At 50.0% G+C, this 18,395-nt stretch overlaps 1 protein-coding gene across 1 annotated transcript; it reads left to right on the top strand.

Moving 5' to 3' along the window:
- The first annotated feature begins 18 nt into the window (after window positions 1-18).
- On the top strand, window positions 19-14,925 carry C7H8orf82 (chromosome 7 C8orf82 homolog). Its single transcript, XM_053395127.1, has 3 exons — window positions 19-408; window positions 5,517-5,565; window positions 14,231-14,925. The coding sequence occupies exons 1-3, from the start codon at window positions 268-270 to the stop codon at window positions 14,674-14,676; spliced, it is 636 nt and encodes a 211-aa protein (XP_053251102.1). The 5' UTR covers window positions 19-267; the 3' UTR covers window positions 14,677-14,925.
- Window positions 14,926-18,395: the final 3,470 nt, after the last annotated feature.

Here is an 18,395-nt window from a genome sequence, read left to right as displayed (position 1 = left end):
AATCAGGCACTGACATGGGCCAGATCGCTGAGCAAGGAAGGGATCCGCCAGCAGAAAGGGCTGCTTGGCGGGGGGAAAGCAGTTGCAACGAGAGAAGGCTTAGACTCGGCGCCCAGCCGATGCAGCGAGCGGAACGTTTTACGCGCCTCCGGAGCGTGGACGAGGCAGGTCCGTCGCCACACCGGTCCCCCATTGCACTTCCGGTTAGACTAGGCCTCGCTCGCAGCCCGAGCCCTCTCGTCGTTGTCGTCTAGTACCGAAACCGGGATGCGGCTGCTGCGTGGCGGGCTTCGTTTCCTGCTGAGGCCGGGGATCCGCCGCGGACCCGACCGGCCGGCCTACCAGCAGGGCCAGAGCCCCACGCCCCGCACCCGGGAGTACTTCTATTACATCGACCACCAGGGACAGGTATGGGGTGCGGGGGGGGCAGGGAGGGGAAGGTTTGGGGGCTGCCCCCGAGAAGGGTGCTGTGGCTTATCACGGCCCAGCAAGCCCGACAGAACGGCCGGGGCCCGTTATTTCGTATACATGTAAAAGGATGGCAATAGAGGGGCATAATGATAATAATAATAATAATACTAATAATAAACTAATAATAATTTATAATTAAGGTATACCAGGCCAAGGCCGTTTAGGGCTTTAAAGGTCAACACCAACACTTTGAATTGTATAGGAAGAGAGGTCTCCCAGGAATCGCTGTATGTATGTATGTATGTATTTGTGTATTTATTTATTTGATTGCACTTTTTAAATAATAATAATAATAATAATAATAATAATAATAATTTATTACAGTGGTACCTCTGGACACAAATGGGATCCGTTCCGGAGCCCCGTTCGCATCCTGAACAGAATGCAACCCGCATCTGCGCGTGTGCATGGGTTGCGATTCGCCGCTTCTGCGCATGCGCGTGATGTCATTTTGAGCGACTACGCAGGCATGAGCGGCGAAACACAGAAGTAACCCGTTCCATTACTTCTGGGTCGCCGTGGAACGCAACCTGAAAACGCTCAACATGAAGCATATTTAACCCAAGGTATGACTGTATTTTTACCCCGCCCATCTGGCTGGGTTTCCCCAGTCACTCTGGGCAGCTTCCAACAAAAGATTAAAAATACATTAAAACATCAGTCATTAAAAGCTTCCCTAAACAGGGCTGCCTTCAGATGTCTTCTAAATGTCAGGTATGTGTTTATCTCTTTGACATCTGGTGGGAGGGCGTTCCACAGGGCTGGCGCCACTACCGAGAAAGCCCTCTGCCTGGTTCCCTGTAGCTTTGCTTCTTGCAGTGAGGGAACCGCCAGAAGGCCCTCGGTGCTGGACCTCAGTGTCCGGGCAGAACGATGGGGGTGAAGACGCTTCTTCAGGTATACTGGACTGAGACCGTTTAGGGCTTTAAAGGTCAACACCAACACTCCTGACTCTGATGAGAGTTGGAGTCCAAAACATTTGGAGAGCCCCAGGTTGGCGAAGACTGCCTTGAAGCTTGCAAACTAGGGCTTTGTAGTGTTTTGTGCCTCGTTGGCCAGAGGAATGTGTCTCCTGCCCAGCCGTCCTTAGGGACACCCCAAAATCCACCTCCTCATGCTCAGGCTGACTTCCTGTATATATGCTTGCAGGAGAGGCAGAAGGTCCTGTAACCTTCTTCCTATGAACCTGGGGAGCGCACAGTGATGGAGGAAGGCAGCCATTTGTGGCTGAATGGTGTGAAAAAAGGCTCTTTAAATGTTTGCCTTAGTGAGGAGAGGGCATTTGGACTCTGCTTCTGATACCAAAATGGCTTGGGCTGGCATTGCTAGGCTTTTCCTGTTCTCATGGGTAACTAGTTTAATCACATGGTCTAGTCTTTTCCAAGGACTAATATTAATTTACGCTTCTTTGTTGCTTTAGCTCCTAAAGACCCAATGGAAGCAATCCTGTCCATTGGTGAGGGGTAGGGCTGGGCGATATATTGATATATCATCCAAAACTGGTTTGAAGTTCTGCCCGGACACTGAGGTCCAGCGCCGAGGGCCTTCTGGCGGTTCCCTCGCTGCGAGAAGCCAAGTTACAGGGAACCAGCCAGGGGGCCTTCTTGGTAGTGGCGCCCGCCCTGTGGAACGCCCTTCCACCAGATGTGGGAAAGAGAAAAATAACTACCAAACTTTTAGAAGACATCTGAAGGCAGCCCTGTTTAGGGAAGCTTTTAATGTTTAATAGGTTTTTGTATTTTAGTGTTCTGTTGGAAGCCACCCAGAGTGGCTGGGGAAACCTAGCCAGATGGGCGGGGTATAAATAATAAATGATTATTATTATCATTATTATTATTGAAGTCCATATTGTGATAACGCTATCAAAACATTTGACCTCACAATATGTCGCAAATCATGATGCGTGTGTGTGTGTGTGCCAAGCAAAAATCACGGTGCAGGGAAAACCATGAAGCCAGCAACTGCCAGCTCCATCTTTATTTCAGACCTTGTGATATATCAGCATATCATGTTTAGCTGATGGAATTATCACAGTGTTGCAAACCAGATATCGCCCAGCCCTGCTGTTCACATCTGCATAGCTCCATCCTTATTTCAGGCATCGTGATGCATCTTGATGTTTAGCTGATGAAACACCGCAATGTTGAAAACCAGGTATTGCCTAGCTGTAGTGCGGGGCTCTCCTTTTCACGGCAGCCCAATGTTATTAGCCACCTCTAGCGCAGATCTCTGCCGGTTGAGTGGCAGATGCATGGTGTGCCTGGAAAGTGCCGCTTGGCATCGCGCCAAGCCTTGGGGCTGTTTGGGCCTCTTTTTAATCCATTAGCGTTAACTGCCGATTCACGTAGTCGCCTCCACTGCATTAATGGTGTATTGAATTAGTGCTGAATAAATCATTATGGGGGAGATTAGGAGTTGTAATTAGTGTTAAAAGAGGAGTTTGTGGCCCCCCTTGTGCTCTGGACTGATCTGGAAATTAGCAGTCCTCAAGAATGTGGGAGCTCTGAGTTGCAAACAGCTCCATTGTTGACATTCGCCAGTCAGTGAATAGCCCTTTAGGAAGCTGGTTGACCCTTAACCTTTGCTCAGTGTCTGTCTATCCAGAGCCCAACATTACCGTGCTTTAGATAATATGGTGGAAGCCAAGATAAGGGGCAGGGGTGGTGTTGGCTGAGCTATTTTGAAGCCCTTTGTCTCTTTGAGGCATCCAGTGACCCAGTTCTCTCATAATGCTAAGCCATGGTTTGTCTTAATTGGGGTTTGTTCTGCTGTTTATCAGCTCCATCTGGTACGCAGGGTGAGACCCTCCCTGCCGGCAGACTGTCTCGCCAGAGTGGTGCATGCTCTAGTTATCTCCTGCTTGGACTACTGCAATGCGCTCCATGTGGGGCTACCTTTGAAGGTGACCCAGAAACTACAACTAATCCAGAATGCGGCAGCCAGACTGGTGACTGGGAGCGGCTGCCGAAACCATATAACACCGCTCTTGAAAGACCTACATTGGCTCCCAGTACGTTTCCGAGCACAATTCAAGGTGTTGGTGCTGACCTTTAAAGCCCTAAATGGCCTCAAAGGCCCAGTAGACCTGAAGGAGCGTCTCCACCCCCATCGTTCAGCCCGGACATTGAGATCCAGCTCCGAGGGCCTTCTTGTGGTTCCCTCCCTGTGAGAAGCCAAGTTACAGGGAACCAGGCAGAGGGCCTTCTCCGTAGTGGCACCCGCCCTGTGGAACTCCCTCCCACCAGATGTCAAAGAAATAAACAACTACCAGACTTTTAGAAGACATCTGAAGGCAGCCCTGTTTAGGGAAGCTCTTAATGTTTAATAGGTTATTGTATTTTAGTGTTTTGTTGGAAGCCGCCCAGAGTGGCTGCGGAAACCCAGCCAGATGGGCGGGGTATAAATAAAGTATTATTATTATTATTATTATTATTATTATTATTATTATTAAATTACAAGTTGACAATGAAGCAGAGGGCGAAGAGAAAGGTGGTGATGGGCAAACTGTGAGCTGTGTGGGCCTGGGTCTTTTGACGATACAAGTGTGTGTCTCATAACTAGTGCTATTTTTCCAGAAAATGAGGTGCCAGAACTCGCCATGAACACCTCCCTGGTTCTCTTATACAGTGGTACCTTGGTTGTCGAACTTAATCTGTTCCCTCTGACTCCCAGAACCGTTCGGATACCAAAGCACAGCTTCCGATTGGTTGCAGGAGCTTCCCTCACTCTGTGATGGCCTGGGAATCGGATTCGGAGGCTGAACCTGAGGAATCCCAGCCTGCACAGGATTCCCCGCCTCCAGGACCAGCTGAGCCGGGGCTGGGGCTTGAACCTGAAGGGCCCTCACCTGTGCTGGATCCTCAGGTGCAGGCACCAGCTGAGTCTGCTCTGGCTCCGGAGGTGATGGAGGACCCATTGCCTGCAGGTGCTCCACTCTCAGCCCCGTCAGGGGAAGCTGAGGTTGCCTCTGGGTCCGGTAATCCTCCAGCCTCTCCTGAGCTGCAGAAGCTCAGGGCAGAGAGGCGGAGGGAACTAAGTCCCCGCAGGAGGAGTGCTCGCCTCCAGGCCAGGAGAGGTGAGTCACCTGTGGATAGGGGCCGCCCTATGCCTCAGGGCAGATAAAAGCCAGCCAGCCCCAGTCCCAAGTTGCGGGAGCAACATTGTTGGCAACCTGTTTCTGCCTGCACCCTGTCCTGCTCTTCTGCCAGAGTTCCTGACCACACCCGACTCCTTGCCTTGGACCCCGCTTCAGGCTTGACGGACAGCCTCCATACCACACCCTCGACCTCGGACTGGACTCAGACCATGCCGCACGGTAACCCCCCGGGACCAGCACACACTCAATCGGAAGCCGCGTTGGACATTTGGCTTCCAAAAAACGTTCGCTAACCGGAACACTTACTTCCAGGCTTGTGGCGTTCGGGAGCCGATTTGTTCGTGAGCCAAGCCATTCAACAAGCAAGGTACCACTGAAATGGCAATGGCACCCATCTGAGAGGTGCCGGAACTGAGTTCCAGCGAGTTCTGGCTGGAAAAAAAAGCCCTGCTCATAACAGTCCCACCCCAAATGTGTTTTGAGTTAGGTGGCAATACTTTCCTACTAAATGTGCTGAGGGCTGTCGTCTCAGAACCAGTTCCAGCCACTAAGTTGTGCAGCATGCATTGCGTGGATCTGTACAGATCTTGCCATGCTGACTGTTTCAGAAGAAGCCCACATCTGCTGCAACCTTCTTCAGTCCGGTTTTGGACAGCTCAGTGGTGGCAAGACATGGCTCAGGTTGCAAGTGAGGTCCAAGGTGAAGCCAACTGAAAATGTTGCTGGACTCAGCAGGTATCATCAACTTGGCTGTGTGACCCAGGCTGAGAGTCTTTGGTTCCTCCTTGAGCAGTGGAGCTCTCTGGTCCTTCAGCTACACCCATACAGCCCTCCCCACCCTGCCGGCCTTGAATGGTTGTGTTTTACCAGACTGTAAATGATTTGTCTGCTCATCATCCTGTTTCTTTCTCCTCCTTCTCCCAATCCCTCCTCCGGCAACCCTGCTCAGCTTTTCCTGGACGATGCCAAAGTCAAGAACTTCATCACGTGTTTCAAAGGTAATGTCCACCTGCTGCATTCCGGTCTGCACGGCTCTACGTATGCCCCGCGGAGGACCTTAAGGTCCATAAAGAGCAACACCCTAGAGGTCCTGGGCCCTAAGGAAGTCAGATTAGCCTCAGCCAGAGACAGGGCCTTTTCAACACTGGCTCCAGCCTGGTGGAACGCTCTGTCTCATGAGACCAGGGCCCTGCAGGATCTGATTTCTTTCTGCAGGGCCTGCAAGACAGACTTGTTCTGCCTGGCCTTGGGCTTGGAATCAACTTGATCCCCTTCCCCTTTTTCCTTTTTCCTTCTGTGATGGAACTCCTATCTGGGGAATTCCCTGGCTTTTTTCTGGCCCACGTAGGACCAGTCTGGATAGCTGGCCTTGGTGAAGATTTGACGTTTTCATCCCCAAAAAGTTTTTTATTTGAGTTTCTACTGAAATGGGGCTGCATTTTAATGTTGTATTTTAATCTTGTTTTTAAAGTTGTATTTTAATCAATTGTTTTTATACCTGGTGTTAGCTGCCCTGAGCCCGGTCTTGGCTGGGGAGGGCAGGGTATAAATAAAATTTATGATGATGATGATGAAGGCACCCATCCCTCCTTGAGCCAGCTGAGCACCGTCATGGGAGCGGAAACAAATTGCAAATGGCGGGCTTGACCCTTCTAAGTCATCATTGACAGTGGTGGCTGCCTGGTGCCGATTAGGTAACCAAACAAACCCCTGTGTTGCATAGAGAACGTCAGCAATGTCTAGGCAACACGATGACCATGTATATACGCAATAGACAATCTTTATAGAATTCCTTCAAACCATAACTTTGTACGATGAAAGACAAGCTGTGAAGCTTTGTGTATTCACAAATATGATGTCCAACGCTGAACAGTGATTCCGGATATTGACTACTGTTTCGTAGAATTCTTCATCAGCGTGGTGGGAGGATATAGAATTGCTTCATAAACCCATCTTATTTCGAATGAATATATGTAAATGAAAATATCAAATGCTGTGGAACAGTGCTCATGTAATAATGTAGTCACTGTTCAGTGTTGGACATCATATTCATTTAAAGATTTTCAGAGGTTTTGAGACTAAAGATTTCATTTTGTACTTGTTATGGTTTGAAGGAATTCTATAAAGATTGCCTGTTGCGTATCTACATGGTCATTGTGTTGCCGAGACATTGGTGCCGATTAGGGACTGGTGAGGCAGAAGACAGGGAGCCCCACGGGAGGTGGAAGCAGAGACAGGCAGAGCCAGCTGCCTCTAGTTTTGCCCCAACCCTCCTCTTCCCTGCTGAGTATTATAGGGGGCAACACTGAGATTGAGGAGGAGGCAGAGGAAACTGACACGCAGGACACACACACCCCGGACTGGTTGTAAGAAAGAATGGATTCCTTTGGAAGGTGGGGGGATCTCCTTCGTTGGAGTTTCTGAAACAGAGGTTGGATGGGATTCTGTGGTTCCGGCATTGGGGGCTGGACTAGATGACCCTCAGAGTCCCTTCCAGTTCGACAGTTCTTTGATTTTAAGAAGGCAGGCAGCTGTGAGGCTGAGATGGGTGGGCAAGCGCCCCATTCATCCAAACAGAGCAGACTTCATTGGTTGTTAACGCTGCTCTGGCACATTAATGCTGCTCTAGCACACCGACTGACAGTGCCTGGCAGAATCTAGACCGCCAGCAGGTTCTTTCCAGTCCCCCAAACACCTCCCTTGACCTCTCAGCCCTTAGGCATATCTTCTTTGAGTGCCAACGAGGCTGAGGAGCTGTCAGTTCCTCCAGGACTGCGTCTAACCACCTTTTAAAGGTGGCGCCATGGGTTAAACCACAGAGCCTAGGACTTGCTGATCAGAAGGTCGGCGGTTCGAATCCCCGCGACGGGGTGAGCTCCCGTTGCTCGGTCCCTGCTCCTGCCAACCTAGCAGTTCGAAAGCTCGTCAAAGTGCAAGTAGATAAATAGGTACCACTCCGGCGGGAAGGTAAACGGCGTTTCCGTGTGTTGCTCTGGTTCGCCAGAAGCGGCTTAGTCATGCTGGCCACATGACCGGGAAGCTGTACACCGGCTCCCTCGGCCAATAAAGCGAGATGAGTGCCGCAACCCCAGAGTCGGCCACGACTGGACCTAACGGTCAGGGTTCCCTTTACCTTTACCTTTAAGTTGGTTTTAACTACGCGTTGCATGAAGAGTGTCGTGGGCTGGCCTGAGGTTCAGCTTCGTTTGACAGCAAATTGCAAGGAGGGAGCGGTTATGTGAGTTGAAGAACACTTTGGCCTGTGACTTTTGTTCCTGGGGGGGTAAAAAACTTTTTCACGCAGGTTATGCAAGCTCTGGCAGGTGCTCCTGAGCAGATGGTCGTCCCCCCCCAATTGTCAACGGTTGTGTAAGTGAGATCTCTTGGTGAGAATTAGAGGATCCTCTGCTAAGCCATTGCATGATCCTGAAAATCCCTGCTTGGAGACTTTTTATCTTCTCCGGAGCTGCACTCATCCCCTCCAGTGTTCCTGTGTTAAGACCTGCCGGCATAATCTTTAATCGGTATTAAAAACCCAGGCCGGTGCGCCACCAGGCCTTGCGAGGCCGAGGCAGTGAAGTGGTGCTCCACCCCTGGGGGCAAATGAGGCTGGTGAGATTGCTCCACATCTAGGGTGGGGTTTTAGGGAGAACACCCTGGTTGCAGAATGCTCTCCTGCCAGCCCCATTATTTCCCCTGTCCTCAGAGCTGAGCGCCAGATGTTCCTCCGCCAAACCTCACAATATGCCTTGACCTCCCCATTTCCTCATGCCGGCTTTTGCTAATCCGGAACACTCCCATAATCGTTCACGGTAGTCAACATTTGCTGTAGCAAAATCTCCAGCTAAATGAGGCCTTTGGGGACAAGAAGGTCCAGTGATGTTTCCCCCCATCAGCTGGCAAATAGGATCTAGTCTTGCAACTGCCTCTGCCCCCCCCCCTTTCCCCTGCACATTCTTCTCCCTGGGACTAAGTTCCATTGCGCATTGGTTGAGCACATCCGTCAGCAGCCTGGTGCAATCCCACCAGTGGCATGTGTTACCATGCAGTTGTAGCTCAGAAGTTGAGTATCCGCGTTGCATGTGAAAAGTCCCGGGTTCAAACCCCGTCATCTTCAGGTAGAGCTGGGAGGGCTGCTGCCAGTCAGTGTTGACAGCATTGGGCCATAATAATAATAATAATAATAATAATAATAATAATAATAATAATAATTTATTTATTTATTTATACACTGCCCATCTGGCTGGGTTTCCCCAGCCACTCTGGGCGGCTTCCAACAAAACACTAAAATACAATAACCTATTAAACATTAAAAGCTTCCCTGAACAGGGCTGCCTTCAGATGTCTTCTAAAAGTCTGGTAGTTGTTCTTCTCTTTGACATCTGATGGGAGGGCGTTCCACAGGGCGGGTGCCACTACTGAGAAGGCCCTCTGCCTGGTTCCCTGTAACTTGGCTTCTCGCAGTGAGGGAACTGCCAGAAGGGTCTCGGTGCTGGACCTCACTGTCCGGGCTGAACGATGGGGGTGGAGACGCTCCTTCAGGTATACTGGGCCTTTGAGGCCGTTTAGGGCTTTAAAGGTCAGCACCAACCCTTTGAATTGTGCTCAGAAACGTACTGGGAGCCAGTGTAGGTCTTTCAAGACCGGTGTTATGTGGTCTCGGCAGCCACTCCCAGTCACCAGTCTGGCTGCCGCATTCTGGATTAGTTGCAGTTTCCGGGTCACCTTCAAAGGTAGCCCCACATAGAGCGCATTGCAGTAGTCCAAGCGGGAGATAACTAGAGCATGCATCACTGTGGCGAGACAGTCTGCAGGCAGGGAGGGTCTCATCCTGCGTACCAGATGGAGCTGGTCAACAGCTGCCCTGGACACAGAATTGACCTGCTCCTCCATGGACAGCTGTGAGTCCAAAATGACTCCCAGGTGCGCTCCTGGTCCTTCAGGGGCACAGTTGCCCCATTTAGGACCAGGGAGTCCTCCACACCTGCCCGCCTCCTGTATCACATGTGGTGGCAATGTAAAGAAATCAAGGTGTTCTGAGTTTCCGGGTCACCTTCAAAGGTGGCCCCACGTAGAGCGCATTGCAGTAGTCCAAGCGGGAGATAACTAGAGCATGCACCACTCTGGCCGCTCCCAGTCACCAATTTAGCTGCAGCATTCTGGATCAGTTGTAGATCTAGGGCTAGACATGCTGGTGTAACGTTTGGTATAAGGCAGCGTTCTGTGTTCCTTTCCTTCCGTCCCTTGGTTAGTCGCACCCTAACATCAGTCAGAGAGGAAAAGACCCTTATCAGATGGAAGACCTAATTGGATAAGCGTATGATATAATTTATTTATTTATTTATTTAATACTTCCACTCAAAACCTTTTAATTTTCTATTTTGACATAGTAATAATAATAAATAAATAAGAATAAAAATGTGTACCCCACCACCAAGACCATTCCATTGTAGGCATCCAAAGCCCCAAAATTTCAACACCTCTTGCAATGGTTTGACCCCTTTCCATTTTAACAATACAAATTCTACAAACACCTTCCGTATCTCCTCAAAATCATTTCTTCAGCATATTCCCCGTCTTACCTTAATGGCACATGTTAACTTATCATTAATAGCTGTATCCCACACCCCTTTATACCATTCTTCCATTTTATATTCTGCCTGCCCCTTCCACTTCCTAGCTATCATAATTCGTGCATCGGTCAATGAATTTGTGAGCAAGTCCTTCATAGCCTCTGAACCTTCCACCCCATCCTAAATTGATAATACACTCAAATCTTCTTCCCTTACAAAAAAACAAACAGCATAGAAACCAATGGGGTGGCAAGGAAAGTGTTTTTGCTTTGAGAAATGGCCAGTCATTTCCTAATGTGGGTCACTTGGGTGCCAGGAAGTATCTTCTGGGTGGCCCTGGGTGGCATAAACTTGTGCCAGGATCTAGTTACTGGTAGGTAGCCGTGTTGGTCTGCCATAGTCGGAACAAAATAAAAAAAATCCTTCCAGTAGCACCTTAGAGACCAACTAAGTTTGTTATTGGTATGAGTTTTAGTGTGCATGCATGAAGTCTATACAGTGGTACCTCGGGTACAGTACTTAATTCGTTCCAGAGGTCCGTTCTTAACCTGAAACTGTTCTTAACCTGAAGCACCACTTTAGCTAATGGGGCCTCCTGCTGTCGCCGCGCTCAGGAGCACGATTTCTGTTCTCATCCTGAAGCAAAGTCCTTAACCCGAGGTACTATTTCTGGGTTAGCGGAGTCTGTAACCTGAAGCGTATGTAACCCGAGGTACCACTGTACGGACCTTTGTTGGCAAGGTGATGTCTCTGCTTTCTGCTTTCTAAGATGCTGGAGGTATATACAAACCTACATTTAAAACTGAACCAGGAATTGCAATAGTTCTTGCTGAATTCCTCCCCTGCCTTCCTCTTGTCTTTGGGTGGGCTGTCCATTCCCACCCCCCACCCCGGTTTCATCTTCCAATGCATCAGTTGTAGCCGTGAGCAGTCAAGAGTTCATTTTTTAAAAAGGGGAGGAGAAAGAGAATGAAAGTGCTTGCAAGCTGGTGTGCCCCCGACTCCTGCGGTTTGCCTCCTGCCTGGGGGTTGGATGCAGGTCAGAGGCAGAGAACCCCCCCCCCCAAGACGATCTGCACTGCAGAGGGATGCTGTCACTGCGCCATGTCTCCACTTCCGCAGGAGCATTGTCAGCAGCACTCGCTTGCCTCCTGCCGCACATCGTTCCTCTTCAAAATTGACATGTCCCAGGACGGCAGTGGCCCAGTGGGGGGAGGAGTGGAGCTAAAAAAGGTTTTCAAGAGCCCCCAGTTCAGATTTGCCATTCCTGTGCTCTCTCTCCTCCAGCCACTGCTTAAAGTCTCAATCCTCACCTTCCTCTTATCATTAAAAATCATAGCTAAGTGGGGTTCAGGGGTGTGCTTCCAGCTAGCACACAGTCGCCTGGGTTTAAGACCCCTCCGATTTGAAGATCCGGGGGCAAGAATCTCCTTTCCCGCTTGCGAAACACCCCTGCCAAATCCACGTGGGATTTTGCACCGTCACATAACGTGATGAGCTTGGGATCGGGCTTGTGCAAGCCGCATCCTTCCTTCTCCCCACCGCTTCCAGTTTGGACTCTTTCACACACACACACACACCCAACCATCGCCTCGTTTCCAGAGTAGCTCCCAGCAAAACAAACAAAACACGCACGGCGTGTGCCTGTTTGCATCTTAATTTCCTTCCGCCAATTACGTGCCTGCACCTGCGCTATTAATAACTCAGATTTACGACTCTTCCCACCTGCCTGTGTTCTGCGGCTCACACTTGTAAATGCCGCTGGGTCCGCTGCCTCCGGGTCGCAGTTGTTTGGGCTGAATGCCAAAGAGAAGCAGAACATCCAAATGGCTTGCCAAGGAAGCGTGCAGCGAAGAAACGGCCTTCTGAGCTCAAAATAAACGAAACTGATGGCCAAGGTGTTTGGCTTACGTGCTGGTTTTGATTAAGTCGCGTTCTGCCTGCGTTCCTTGGGCTAGAGTTGGTGCTTGAGGGTCTCTCCACACGAGCGCCTGTGCTGGGCCCAGGGGTAACCGCAGAACTGCAATCCAGGTCCGGTCCAGAATCCAAAGGTTCCACTAGGAGTCAGTCCAACAGGGTCAAGGCAGGACATGAGGCAGGAAACCAGGCAAGAACAGGTACAGGATCAGGCATACAGCAATGTTGCTCCCGCAACCTGGGGTGGGGTCCGACAGCCTTTTATCTTTGTCGAGGTAAGGGCTGGTCCTAATCCCCCAGCGACTCACCTCCCTGTCTCGTCTGAAGGCAAGCACTCCTCCTGCGAGTGCTCAGGTCTCTCCTTCTCTCAGACCTTAGTCTCTGCAACTCCGGAGACATCGGTGGGTTACTAGACCCAAGGGCCACCTCAGCCTCCCCTGACCCAACCTGTAGTGGAGCAGCTGTAAGCGATGGCCCAGCTGAAGGCAACGAGGGAATCCCCGCATCTGGAGCCAGGGCAGGCTCAGGCCCCTGACTCGGCCCAGCTGGTGCTTGTTGCAGGGGAACCTGTGCAGACTGGGACTCTTCAGGATCAGGCCCCAGACTTGGTTCAGGTGATGCCTGAGGCAAAGGATCCGGTGCAGACTGAGACCCCTCTGGTTCCGAGTCTGAGCCCGAGTCCCAGGTCATCACAGCGCCTGCCTCACTGTAGGGCACGAATCGTGTCTGCTAGCCTCGGCCAACCTGGTGCCCTTCTGATGATTTGCACTGCAATGCCCAACAGCCCCAGCCAGCGCAGGGGCTGGAGGGATTCTAGCCCAAAACATCTGAATGGCACATAGTTGCGAGAGGCTGGCCTAGACCTTTCTGGCATAGTTTTTCCAAGTTCCCGAACTCCTTAAATGACTCTCTGTCTTCCAAACACAAACCACACACGAGATAATGGTGATGATGATTTATCATTTATGTGCCACCCATCTGATTGAGTTGCCCAGCCACTCTGGGCGGCTTCCAGCAAATTATAAAACCACCATAAAACGTCACACATTAAAAACTTCCCTATTCAGGGCTGCCTTCAGATGCCTTCTAAAAGTCAGATAGTTGTTTATTCCCTTGACATGCTAAGACTGCTCTTTAGGAAGGGGGGTGCCTTCAGTCTCTCAAATCCCTAAAGGCAAAACACACAAAACGTAATCTGAGAACAGGTGGGTTTGTAAATGAAGGGATCCTGCAAAATGGTTGTGTTAGTTCTGTTCCGTCTAGGGCTGTTTGCTGCTTGGTGGATTGGTTAGAAGGAGCCAAACAGAGCATGGTTCAGATTGCCTTCTTCTGAGCTGCAGGCTGGCCTTTCTCAAAGAACTCAGAGCTGGTAGCACAGCAGAGGATTCTTCATTTTGTCTATTTCAAGGGATGTTTGACCCCGGCCAGGGCCAGCCCATGCATTAGGCAGAGGGAAGCCATTTGCTTCGGGTGGTGAATCGACCTCCTCTGGGGCTGGATGAACAATTAAGCACGTGCTCTGGGCATCAAGGGAAGGGCAGCCACCGCAGAAATTTTCCACTGCCAGATTTTTAACACGAATGATCACAAATTGCTCAACTGAGCATTCATTTTCTCAGCTGAAGTATATTAAAAATCCCAACAGAGCAACTCTGCAACAAGGCAGACTGGATGCCTTATCCTTACTAAGCGTAGAAGCAGATACGTTATGTAAGATTAGTTTTGAGGATCTGATCAAAGACCTTAGAAACGTGTGTGTGTGTGTGTGTGTGTGTGTGTGTGTGTGTGTGTGTGTGTATCAAATATAAAGTGGAAGTATACAAAAATAGAAGGGCGCTCATCTCCCTTTATTGGCTGAGGGAGCCGGCGTACAGCTTCCGGGTCATGTGGCCAGCATGACTAAGCTGCTTCTGGCGAAACAGAGCAGCGCACGGAAATGCCGTTTACCTTCCCGCCGGAGTGGTAACTATTTATCTACTTGCACTGGTGTGCTTTCGAACTGCTAGGTTGGCAGGAGCAGGGACCGAGCAACGGGAGCTCACCCCGTCGCGGGGATTTGAACCGCCGACCTTCTGATCAGCAAGTCCTAGGCTCTGTAGTTTAACCCACAGCGCCTCCCACGTGTGATGGTAGGAGATTGGAAACACATCGACTCTTGCTTTCTCTCCTGCAGACAAGCAGTTCCTGGTCTTCTTCTTCAAGCAGCTCAAGCTGAACCAGAGCGGGCGCTACGAAGCCGCCTTCCCCTACCTCTCACCCTGCGGCCGCGAGCAAAACTTTGTCCGATGCGACGACCGGCCGATCGTCTTCACCCACCTCCTGCAGGGGGCGTCAGGCGAGGAGCTGTTGTCTTACTGCGGCGGAGCGGACAAGCTGGCTGTGCCCTTCCAGCCCGAGAAGCTACTGATGCTGCCCGAGAATGGGCGCCTCTACCACCCGGGGCCAGAGAAAGCCGGCGGCGTTGGGCTGGTGAAATCGGCCCTGGCCTTTGAGCTGAGCCCTTGCTTTGACTATGAGCAAGGGCCCAGCCAGGCGCCCACACATTTCCGCTGGCGTGACCGGCGCCACGTCCTCACGAATGAACTGCTTCCGTTTATCCGAAAGGACGAGGGAACCTAGAACCGGCACTTGGGAGTTGTTGGGTTTGCCAGCCTGTGCCAATTGCACAGCCTTCCGGTTATGCGGGATGGTGTCCGTAGCTGGAGATTGTGGCTAGGAGACTACAGTTCCCATCATTCCATGTGCCTTGTTGATCCAGGAACCAATCTGATGAAGAATGGGAGATGGGACAGTTTGATCCATGGCTAGCCGCCATCTTGAGAAGGGTTCTGGACAGAGTCTCTTGGAATAAAATTCTTCTGTCTCTTATCCTCTAGGCCTGGTATATGTTTCATTTTTTCCACTGTCGAATGACTCTTACTGTCAGTAAAATTTTCCTGATGTTTAGTTGGGATTGCCTTCCTTTTAAAAAAATAAATATATTTTTATTAAACGATTTTAACCAAACAAATTATCAATCAAAATAACCGATTACATTTCCCTCCCTTTTTAATTCTGACCCTTCCCTCCCTCTCTCACCCGCTAAAGACTTCCCTCAGCTCCCCTCTCTGATTTGTTTGCACATATTATTCTCTACATGTTAAAAATTGTACATATCATTGCCTTATCTGTCACATATTCTACTAATAAATTTGTGGGTGTTTATTCAAAACCTGCCAAGGAGTCCAAATCATTTTGTTGTTTTTTTTAGATAATCTGTAAACAGTTCCCATTCTTCCTTGAAGTCACGATTGTCCTTCTCACGTAATGTATATGTCAACTTTGCCAACTCCGCATAACTCATCAATTTTTCTTGCCATTGTTCTTTCGTTGGGGTTTCCTCATTCTTCAGTCCTTGTGCTAACAAGACCCTGTTGTTGCATACATAAATAGATTCTCTGTTTTTCTTGGCAGGTCTCGTCCTAAAATCCCTAACAAAAATGCTTCTGGTTTCTTTACAAATGTCATTTTAAACATTTTTTTTCAATTCATTATATATCATCTCCCAGGGATTGCCTTCCTTATAATTTCATGGAATTGTAAGCGGGTAGCACTGTGGGTTAAACAACAGAGCCTAGGGCTTGCTGATCAGAAGGTCCGTGGTTCGAATCCCCGCGACGGGGTGAGCTCCCGTTGCTCGGTCCCTGTTCCTGCCCACCTAGCAGTTCAAAAGCATATCATGTGCAAGTAGATAAATAGGTACTGCTCCGGCGGGAAGGTAAACGCCGTTTCCGTGTGCTGCTCTGGTTCGCCAGAAGCAGCTTAGTCCTGCTGGCCACATGACCCGGAAGCTGTACGCTGGCTCCCTCAGCCAGTAAAGCGAGATGAGCGCCGCAACCCCAGAGTCGGCCACGACTGGACCTAATGGTCAGGGGTCCCTTTACCCTTTACCTGCTCTGGAACAGCAGAAAAGAAGCTTGCTCCATCTTCCATGTGACAGCCCTTGCGATATCGGAAGATGACTATCATATCACCTCAGTGGAGAAAACTTCCACAGAAGTTTCATTGGGGTCATTTCCAGCTATGCCTTCGCTGGAGCTCAGGAGATCTCTTAAGGCAGGTGGTGCCTTTCAACAAAATGAAATTGTTTCCGAATACAACCATCCTCCTGTTCCCAAGGAAACAGCACTTACCATGGTTTCCTCCTCCGAGAAATTTTAGATATCCCCTTTTAATAGGTGGATGTGATCCTTCTTGACAGCTTTCGATCCAGAGACTGGCCTTTCCTGCCGCGTTTCAGCTGGATCCTGCCTCTAGCCGGGGAACCAAAATCCTCAGCGGCTTTCTCAGGATTGTATCTGGGCTGCCCAAGATGGAGATTCCCCTCCTCTTCCCCCCGCTGACTATTTTTATCCAATTTAATGCTTTTAGGAGATCGCGCAGGGTGAAAAGAGGGGAAACCTCAGCGGGCCTAAAAGGCAGAGCTGAACGGCAAAATGGAAAGGGGCTTTGCTATTCAGTATCTGCACAGAGCGAACTAGTCCTCCCAAGACTAATTAGGGAGAATAATTATTTGCAAGGCGGGTGGGCAGAGGAAATCCCCAGTGCAGACGAAATCTGGACCTCTGGATTGGCCTATAGGACCTGCAAGCTTACTACTACTAATAATAATTATTATATTTTTTTATTTATACCCCACCCTTCCTGGTTCAAAAACCAGGCTCAGGGCAGCTAACAACAAATTTAAAATATTATTTAAAATTATTCTCCCTAATTAGTCTTGGGAGGACTAGTTCTGACCAGCCACCAACTTAAAGGTAAAGGGACCCCTGACCGTTAGGTCCAGTCGTGGCCGACTCTGGGGTTGCGGCGCTCATCTCGCTTTATTGGCCAAGGGAGCCGGCATACAGCTTCCAGGTCATGTGCCCAGCAGGACTAAGCCGCTTCTTGCACAACGGGACACCAAAACCAGAGCAGCGTATGGAAACGCCATTTACCTTCCCGCCGTAGCGGTACCTATTTACTTGCACTTTGACATGCTTTCGAACTGCTACGTAGGCAGGAGCTGTGACAGAGCAACGGGAGCTCACCATGTCATGGGGATTCGAACGGCAGACCTTCTGATCGGCAAGTCTAAGAGGCTCAGTGATTTAGACCACAGTGCCACCTGTGTCCCTATGCCACCAACTTAAAGGTAAAGGGACCCCTGACCGTTAGGTCCAGTCATGACCGACTCTGGGGTTGCGGCGCTTTACTGACCGAGGGAGCCGGCGTACAGCTTCCGGGTCATGTGTCCAGCAGGACTAAGCCGCTTCTGGCGAACCAGAGCAGCACACGGAAACGCTGTTTACCTTCCCGCCAGAGCGGTACCTATTTATCTACTTGCACTTTGACGTGCTTTCGAACTGCTAGGTGGGCAGGAACAGGGACTGAGCAACGGGAGCTCACCCCGTCACGGGGATTTGAACCGCTGACCTTCTGATCTACAAGCCCTAGGCTCTGTGGTTTAACCCACAATGCCACCCGCGTCCCTATGCCACCGATTTAAATGGCCTTAAAAGAGGATTGGACAAATTTGTGGATGAGGGGGCTATCCGTGGCTACTAGCCACAATGGCTTCTTAGGTTCTTCAAGCATCTGTATTGTTTTTAACACTCGTTTGGGAGCCGCCCAGAGTGGCTGGGGAAACTCAGCCAGATGGGCGGGGTATATTATTATTATTATTATTATTATTATTATTATTATTATTATCTGCTTTGTGTTCCAGATTCAATTCCTAACAGTGTGTGCAATAGTGGTCTGTCTCAGCATCAGGCAGTTTTCTTTGATTCTGTACTCATAACAAATGCCCTCAGCACCAGCTAGCAGGGCCAGGGATGTTGGGATTTGCAGTCAACCAACATCTGGAAGGAACCACATTTCTGCCTCTGTTTACAACACCCCCAACAGATTTATTTCCCCCTTTATCGGAAGCCTCCAAGGAAATATTTAGCAGCGTGTCTCTTTGGCAAAGGGCTCCCAGGCATGTGCCTGAATCAGACCACCACCAGAGCGCCGCAAGGAATGAAGGCGCACTGAGAAAAAGGGGTCAAAGACAGCGATGCTTTTGAAAACCCCAATCTGCTACGTGCAAAGCTTACGCAGCTTCGTCCTGCAAATCTTAAACCAAGGCTAACTGCAGTGGAGACGGCAGGCCCTTGAAGCATGTCGACAGGCGATGCACACTAGCCTTGAACAGCTCTCATGCGGAGAACATCGCTCCTGCCAAGGGACGCTCACAGAACATTGACTCTGTTGATGTAAGGAGTTGCACCCCGCCCCATTCAACACCCTGGCATCTCGCAACGTGGCTCAATATT

Source organism: Podarcis raffonei, chromosome 7, assembly GCF_027172205.1.
Source record: "Podarcis raffonei isolate rPodRaf1 chromosome 7, rPodRaf1.pri, whole genome shotgun sequence".
Lineage (NCBI taxonomy): Eukaryota > Metazoa > Chordata > Lepidosauria > Squamata > Lacertidae > Podarcis > Podarcis raffonei.
This window is presented reverse-complemented; position numbering and strand designations above follow the sequence as displayed.

Bases quoted from the DNA above. Each gene is read 5' to 3' on its own strand.
- C7H8orf82 (XM_053395127.1), top strand. From the start codon at position 268: ATGCGGCTGCTGCGTGGCGGGCTTCGTTTCCTGCTGAGGCCGGGGATC. The intron at 409-5,516 runs GTATGGGGTGCG...AACCCTGCTCAG, and splicing joins ACATCGACCACCAGGGACAG to CTTTTCCTGGACGATGCCAA. The intron at 5,566-14,230 runs GTAATGTCCACC...TCTCTCCTGCAG, and splicing joins CTTCATCACGTGTTTCAAAG to ACAAGCAGTTCCTGGTCTTC.